Source organism: Coturnix japonica, chromosome 2 (genome assembly GCF_054131305.1).
Source record: "Coturnix japonica strain WE chromosome 2, WE-NBRP24, whole genome shotgun sequence".
Classification (NCBI taxonomy): Eukaryota; Metazoa; Chordata; class Aves; order Galliformes; family Phasianidae; genus Coturnix; species Coturnix japonica.
In genome coordinates this window covers 942229-950807 of record NC_140664.1, presented here as the reverse complement: position 1 = coordinate 950807, position 8579 = coordinate 942229, and the positions used below count along the sequence as shown (strand labels likewise).

At 47.7% G+C, this 8579-nt stretch overlaps 1 protein-coding gene across 1 annotated transcript; it reads right to left on the bottom strand.

The window, feature by feature from the left end:
* Positions 1-500: 500 nt before the first annotated feature.
* Positions 501-6590, bottom strand: LOC107310625 (lymphocyte antigen 6E). The gene is made up of 3 exons (XM_015856443.3): positions 6470-6590; positions 2369-2488; positions 501-1332 (listed from the first exon to the last, which is right to left on the bottom strand). The coding sequence occupies exons 1-3, from the start codon at positions 6519-6521 to the stop codon at positions 1124-1126; spliced, it is 381 nt and encodes a 126-aa protein (XP_015711929.1). The 5' UTR covers positions 6522-6590; the 3' UTR covers positions 501-1123.
* Between the last annotated feature and the right edge of the window lie 1989 nt (positions 6591-8579).

Genomic DNA, 8579 nt, shown 5'->3' with positions numbered 1-8579 from the left:
AGGGATTGCAGGTTAAACTTAAATATCTGAATAATCATCTCTTCGCCTCAGACTTCACTATGTTTTGCAAACAGACCTTTTGCCCTGGTGCATTTAGGTACTGAAATTATCCATTATCATGATCCCAAGTCTTTAAGCTCAGAAATTGAGGCATCAAGTGTCTGTATTACACAGACTAACTTGTACAAGGCAAATTCGCAGTGCCAGGAGAATTAGGGTTGACTCAGATCCCAACAGCTGGCATTTTTCACAAAAAAATGAACCTGGAAAAAGCAATGTGAAGCATGCTGGCCAAAGGGTATTTTATCAGGGCTCTCAGAAAGGAGAGGGACAGAGAGGAGGTGAACTCATTGCTCAGAGGTGAACTGCTGAGATGGAGCACTCAAAAGACACTTGAGAGGGTAAGAAGCTCTCCTGCTGGGCATAATATTCGAGTTTTCCTCAAGTGTTCCTAATCTCTCTGGTGGCAGCAAGGAAACACACAAAGTACACATCCCCGCTCAGGTAACAACAGGAGCATGTTTATTCAGGTCTGGCACTTACAGAGCTCAGAGGGACAAGGTACATGTCATTTGTTTTCCAGAAAAAGTCAGCCCGAGATTGGAAGTGATTTATAAAAAGAGATTCCAGCTGCATTGGTTGGGAATTTGTCTCCACTGGGGTCATGCGTTCCCCATGCCTGGGGGGGGGCATGTTGGGGCACAATGGTGCCACAGGGACCTCCAGGACCATCTGAACACTGAAGTGAGCAGTGTCTGGGGACAATCGCTTCTCAGTGAGTCCCAACCTTGTTTTAAGCAAAATTAGAAAGTGGGGGCACAGGTTAAAAAAAGCAGAAACCCTTCCAAAACAATCCACTGGGAAGTGATAGAGTGCAGTGGGGTATGTCCGAAGGAGGAGGAGAAGGGTTAGGCCCAGCCACTCAGGTCTCTTGATACTGGAAGAGCGTAAAGTCTGGGAAACAATCACTGTTGGAAGCCTGTTGAGAAGTAGAAGATCTCCTTGTAGGCAGCAATAGAGAAGACATCAGCTAACGAGACCTGTGATGGCCAATGGAAGACAAGGCGCCATGTTGCAGAGGTGCAGAGGTCCCCGGGCGCAGGGTCTTCCTTGGCTTTCCCCATCACTCACGAGCCCTGAGGACGTAGACAAAGCTAACCAGGATCCCCAAGGCCAGAACAGCATAGCTGGCTTTAACACTGCTGGAACCACTGATGTTGCAGAGGAAGGAGTCGCAGCAGTAGACGGAGGCAGCCGCAATGCCGACGTTAATCCCGGCACTGGGGCAAATAGGAGAGCAGCCTTTGGAGATGGACTGGCCAGACTTGCCACCTGAATTTAGGTTGGGAAGAAAAGCAAAGAGGAGATGAGTTTAAAACCTTTCAGCTTTCTGATCATGTTTTGCAAAGGAAATAACGGTACTGAAAAGACAAGCAGCACAGAGGTTGTGAAGTTTCTCAGTGAGCTACGTCAAGTCTTTGCACCTCGAGAAACACTCCTGGCTGAATTTTCGTTGTACACAACACTTCTTCCAGGCAGCTGGCCAGAATTTGGAAATGTGGTGAAAAAAATAACCTCAAAAATCACACTCCAGCTCAATCCTAGGGCTCCTCAGGTGAGACTGGGAGAGTCAGAGAGGGATTTGAGAGCATACACTGTGTTCTGAGCTTGGCACAGCTCACATTTACCAGTGTGCACAAGAAACAGGAAGCCGTAAGCAGGTGTCAGGCTTATAAAAGCTCCCAGCCTCTTGTTTATGCACGCACAAGCCGCCCACATTACGGGCTGCAAAACTTGGGTTTGAAACTCTCTTCCCACCTGCATGCCAGAAGCAGAGGTTGGAGGAAAGTGAGGCAACCCAGGGTGGGACGTGGGCTCTGCAATGTCACCAGGACACCAGCCAGAGCAGCCTGAGAGATCCTTCAGATTATTCCTGGTGCCTGTTCCCTCCTGTGTAAAGCCCGTGATTGGTGAAGGAATCTGCAAATTCCTGGCAATCCTGCTGCACCCAGAGAGAGCAAAGCAAAGGAAGGACTCACAGATAACAACCAGAACAGCAGTCAGCACTGGGCAAAAGCAGGAAGGGTAATCCTAGAATTTCCTGCAGAGGAAATCCTCTACCCTTCCACTGAATTCATCAGCAACCTCCTCTCTCCACTCCTAAATTCCCTTCAGACTCCTAGCACGAGCACACGCACGTGGGCTTTAACGTGACTTGGTTTGGCAGCAAGTTCCTCATACAGCACCCCTGGGATGGTCCAGCACTTGGCAGCCAAGCATCACTTTCTCCAACCAAACGAAAGAAAACCTTCTTGCACCTCCCCAGGTGATCCAGCTAAGAAGGGCAGAAGGTCCCATCGCCACTCACCGATTCCCACTCCGACGTACGTTGTCACACAGTGATTTTCATTCTCTGCACACTTGACAGGTGTCAGGCAGGCCCAGTTGGAGGATGCATCCGAGCACGAAAAGCAGATGAGCGTGTGGGCTGCAAGAAAAAGGCACATCTTTAAGTCAAGGGCCAGAGGAAAGATATCCCTGCTGTGGCTCCCACCTCACAACGCTCAGAACTCATTGCAACCAGCCACAGCCCACACTTGCTGTGTCAATCTGTGACAGGCTTTTTGTTCCCAGAATTTGGCCAAGTGAAGGGTACGAGCAGAAGGAATACATTTTAAGGTCTTGGTTGGAGACTTTGGTTGGTTGGCCAATAAAAGGCTCAGTGCAATTGCAGGTCAGCCTAATACTTTTACAATATGTGCCTATTTGTACCATGAGCAGGTCCATGACAACCTGAATCACAAAAACAAGCTCAGGCTTGCAGGCTGGAGTCTAAAATTTAAGCTTACTCACCTTTGCCACAGTGGTCACTGATGGGAAATGCCCCAGGTGTGATGTGACTACAGGTTTGAGCTTTTCATGGCCTGCCTTTGGCAGTAGGGCATAAAGCTCAAGCTAACACATGATGGAAATGATTTCCTAGCAAAAGCAAGCCCAGCATTTCAGCAAGGCCTGCAAGGACTTGCACTGCCCTGCTACCCAGAGAGTCATAGCACTACGACATATGCAACTAACTCTTCTAATCTGGGGCAAAGGGAGAACAAATCAGCATGATTTTCTACATGACAGACCCCAGATGAATTGGGGCAATTCCATTAGGGGAATGGATTGCACTAGGATAGCTCCCATCTCATATCCTTCACATCTGCCCATGTGAAATCAAAGGTTGGGAAACAGCACTCAGTGGAGGGAAATGGTTGCAGGAACAGCCTGGACCAGTGACTCAGCATAGACATGTGTTATTTTGCAGTGGACAGATGATCTTCTCTGTATTTTACATACAGGAACATCACATCCACACTGCAATTGTTGACCTACATACACAGAGAGCTGGTCTGCTCCCAGCACTTGACAGGCTCTGATTTTGGAGCATTCTGACTGCAAACTCTTCCGTGAAGCCCTGCCTCTCTCTTCCTTGTTTATAGGATGCAAAATGGAGGAGTTGAAGATTCAGGATGGAAGGAAGTACAAGCTGTCTTGCTCCTGCTCCTTATCCCCTTCACCCCCATGGTAAACAGATTAGCCTAAGAAGGGGATATCAGAGAAGCCCTGGATGATTTTGCTAAGACTTGGCAGTCCCTGCTGTGGTATATTTTGAAGAATAAATTGGAAGAATGTTGATAGCAGCTGTCCCACTCTGCTATGGGCCTGCATGACCTCTTGAGGTTCTTCTCAATCATGTTTCTCTCAGAATATAAAAATATAAAAAGCCCTTTTCAGGAAAATTGGGAAGAAAAATGACTGTGCTCAGAAGAATGATTTTTGAGCAGCAATGGTCAAGGCAGGGGAAAAAAAAAAAGAATGAAAAACATAATAGCAAGTCTGACAGAAACAAATCAAAGCAGGTTATTGGGCAGGCCTGTATGTCACACACTGGAGATGAAGCAAACATCACAACCCCACAGCAAACATTTCCTGGACTGTCTCATAGAGCCTTCAACCATCATCATCAATCGGCCAATGATCCTGGCAATAAAGCAGTGTTACCCCAGCATGTCAACAGGGCAGTCACAACCCACATGGAACAGCCGGGATTATAGGGCCACCAGTAGAGTCAAGGCCTCAGGGGAGATTCCTCATTGGAACACACCTTTGGGTCTAGGAGAGTAGGAGGACTAAGAGAGAAGTAGGTCTGAGCCACTCATTGCAAGGCCATCACCGACTATAAACACCATTTCTATGAACTGCATTCTTCACTTCAATGGCCAAAAATCAGCCGGAGACACCCAAGAAAAGCTTGGCTCCCTCCTTTTCCTCTATCCCTGCTCTCAAGTTTCAGCTGACTGTCCCAAACCACTCCTCTTGCAACCACCCTGATGGCAAACTGAGGCCCAAGAAGGCAAAGCAACTCATTCCATCCCATGAGAATCATCTGCAAGCAGGAATTAAGTGGATTACAGACTTCCCACGAACATTATGGTAGCACGTCCATTCCCTTAAGCATTTGCTTGTGATGCTGAATGCAGAAGTTGAGTGGCGCAGTACTATTCATTATGCCCTAAAGATTACAGATACACACACATCATAAATATTTGTGTGCACAAATAAAAGTGCCTACAGGCACTAAATCCCCTGCCATTAAATCTATGTTAACACTGTCTTGTCCACACCTTTTCCTTTGACACATCTATTACCCTTTGTCTAAAGGTAGACTAAGTCTTTCCAGGATGGGTAAGTCTTGCAGCATAGTTTAAGAGAGGAAATATTCAGTCTTAATTAACTACTGCTGCTTTCTGCTTAGGCAAAACAGAACTAAATGACCAACTGCAGAGTGAGGAGAGCAAGCAGGCTGCATACTTCAGACAGAAGGCACAAGAGGGGAGCAGAATTATTTTACGCAGCTGGAGACAGAGCAAAGAGTTGCAGCTCAAGGCTAAAGGGAAAAAAACAAAAAACTGAACAATGCAAAAGGAAAGCCTCGTTTCCATCAGCTAGAAAAGGCAGTTTTCTTCAACAGGAAGAATTTATGTGTTTATTTGTTTGTTGCTTGGCTCCTTGGAGGAACAAAGGGCTTCCAAACCAGAGCAGATCATTTGGGATAATTCTTCTGATAAGAGGTTGAAACCCCTCCTTGCAAAGAGCAATGCAGGGACAACAAAAAAGCCTTTGAAAGCCCACTCCAAAGCTCAGCAGCACCAGTGAAAAAATACGGAAAAATACTGTTGCTTCGGCAGCTCTCCATTCATCCCTATGCCAAATGTTCCTTTTCTTCACATTGCTTTCAGACAAGATTCTTACACACCATACGCCAGCTCTTCGGGGCACTTTGAAAACCAGGCAAAAGAAAACCCTTACTGGATGTGCTGGAAATGTTTGTAGATAAAGCAAACTCACAGCAAAGCCTTTTTCCTGGGTAAGAAGAACCTAATCTTAAGTGGAAGTAGGTATTTTCTTTTAAAGGGGCTGGGAAGGGGGGAAATGCATTAACCTCTTCCTGCCTGGGCCTGAGCACATGCTAACTGGGCTCTGATAGAAACCCAGTGCTTTAACTGCCAGTTCCTTCACAAACCCCAAGGGGGATGTAAGAAGGGCAGAAAACAACTGTTTTCTTCTCATTGGTGTCCTCGAGAGCCACTGAGAGTGTCTGTGCTTCCTGACAAGAGGGTCAGACGATGCAAAATTCTCCCAATTTGCTCTTTGTCTGTTTTTCTCCAAGAAAAGCCATACAAAAAACAACGCAGCATTTTGCATGGCCCCATGGAGTTCGGCTAGGCAGAAATCGAGTCATGGAGACTGCAGACCTGCAACTTAGCCAACTTGTTTCACACCCAGCAACAGGCAGCACGTTGGCCATGGGTTCAAGAGCAGCACCAAGATGTGCTCCAAACGACCCTGTGCCTTGAGGGTGCCACCTCCCACCCTCTTGGCCATATCAGCCTGTCGTTAAGAATCCCAGGGAACAACAGCAGCCAGAATCACAAGCGGTTCTGCCCAGACTTTACTCCTGCCATTACCGGGGCAGGGCTCCATCTCCTCCCCCCCCACACCTTCCTTCCTCCCTTCCCCTCGGCATCATCTCAACCCATTTCAGCGCCGTTATCCCGACTCGCTGCAGAGAAAAGGGGGGAGCGGAGCCACCCCCGGCTCTTTGTTCGAGCTGCAAACTGGGAAAAGCTCCAAGATACAGACGTACACAGCTGGAAGTGCACACCTATAATACAGACTGAAGTTCCAGATGCAAGGGAAACACTGCTGAGAGGTCTTGGCAAGACCCCCTCCCTTTCCAAAACCTCCGCCAACCCCCTGCATGGCTCAGCCCCACTCCCCCACACCTCTTTCACTGCCCTCACTCATTCCCGCATGCCTGCAAGACGCAAACCCCACTAATTCTCTCCCAAAGCAAAATCTTTGAGAAAAGCTTATAGAACCACGAGAAAAAGCTGGTGATATCCTGGGGTAGCCCTCTTACCTCTCTCCACGCACAGCACCGCAGCCAACACGGCGAGCAGTAACGCCTTCATGGTGCTGCGATGGGGGGGACGAGGAGATGCGCAAAGAGACAAGCAGCGAGCAACGCTAGCGATAGAGATGAGCTTTGGAGGAGGGAATGGGCAGCGGCGCCGCCCAGCGGTCCGCCTCCACGCCCTGCGCCGCCCTCCCCCTCCTCCCCCCCGGCCTTCGCTGGTTTCGTTTCCCCGCTCCATCGCTCCGGAGGCCGGGAAAGGGGTAGTCGTTAATCGTGGGGGTGGCTGGCGGGTTGATCAGAGGCTTCGTAGGAGTAAAGCCAGCTTCCCCTCTGGCCCCTTTACATCCCTGCTCCCATTTCAAGGCTTTTTCGCTCGATTTCCCTGGGGGAAGGGCATTCAGCAGGGGAACCCCTAGCATGCAGATCCTCACTCGTGCATAACCCTCTTTGCATTCACAACTCTTTGCATTCACAACTCTTTGCATTCACAGCTCTTTTCACCCACTGTATTTGTGTCCCCAAAACACACATGCACAGATCCCCTGCGTGCGCTTGTGCTCCTGATACGTCCACAACCACCCTGCATGTGTCTGCAGCTCTTTCTGTTCATGCAAGACATGTGTGATGCCCTCTCTTCATGTATGCTGCATGCACAGCCCCACACATACAAAACTAGATGGACTAGATCGTCTTCCAAAGACTTTTCCAACCTTAATGATTCTATTATTCCAAGACCCAAGAAAGTAAGCAACCAACTTTCTGACCCACTTACTAGATCCCAAATGGGATTAGACATAGACAGTTGGGAATTTAGAAAGTGTGAGACCAGGCAGCAGAGACAGCATGGGACATTCTGAGCTACACGACATGACATGACAGGTCTTCAGAACACAGAGTGGTCCAATAAAAAAGGATTGCAGTTGTGACCCAGGTTCAGCCGGTCCCAAAGATATAGCAAAGTCTTGCAGAAAATGAACTGGATAGAGGCTGCTGAGCGAGGGAGTCTGAGAAGTTTGCTGTTGAAGGGAGTCTGGGAATGCAGGTTTGACAAACTCTGTATGCCACAGCTGGGTTTAATTCTGCAGAATCAGCGTTTTCTGGCAAATGAGTCTTGTTGGAAGAAATTCCAGCTCCTGACTTTTCAGTGTGCATTCAAAGTCCTCTACTCTGAAACCAAATCTGTGCCCATAAGCTGCCACTTCCCTCATTTCTTTTATGGGTCATTTCTATTTATCACTGACTGTTATTCTAGCAGGAACTGAGTGTGTGTGGCGAGTTTTTGTGGCCTAATGTCTTCCACTGATACCAGCTGCTAGTGCTGTTTCTTTCTTTGGTTTGCAACTCAGATGCACAAAACCTGACAAGTTTTAGCTTTGAAATAGCTTGAGCATAATTCAGCTGCTCTGTGTGCCATTGTTCACATTAACTCATAATAATATAACATTATTATAGAGTGCCCAGCAGCCAAGTTCAGGCACTATCTGTAAAAGTCAGTCTGACTTTTTGTAGTCCGTATGTGAGCAATCTCATGGCACATCTGCTTATCAGGAAGGCAAAGCATGTTCTTTCATCCCTCCTGCTCCTTTGGTGTCTTGTGTGCTCCACACATCCCCAACAGAAACATACAAACACGTACAGCTCTCTGGTTTTCTCACCCCCACAAATTTAACCTTAGCAGTTCCATTACTTCATGCAGAGAATTCTTTCCTTTGTTGGGAAGGAAAAAAGAAGACCTTAGAGTGACAGGACACGATTCACCACAGGATCTGGAGTCATCCCAGTAATACTGAAATGATGGGTTAAGGACAGCAATAATTATAGGATGCTGCCAGTAGAACAGGTGGGCAGAGTGCTCAGGGACCAATTTACTATGGTAGATGGTATGGAAAAAGCACAAGGTAAGGCAGCTCTTCTTAAAACTCACTGGTCTAGAGCCTACATATCCTACACCACAGCCTTGGTAAGGAGGATGGCAAAGCCGTGATTGTCTCATGGCAGGGCTTTCTTTTCTAAAGCAACATACAGCCAAACACTGCTAAATAACCCAGCCTTGTAGGTTTGGGGTTTGTTGAATGACTTTGCTGAAGTGTAGGGTTCATATTTTGAATGCAAG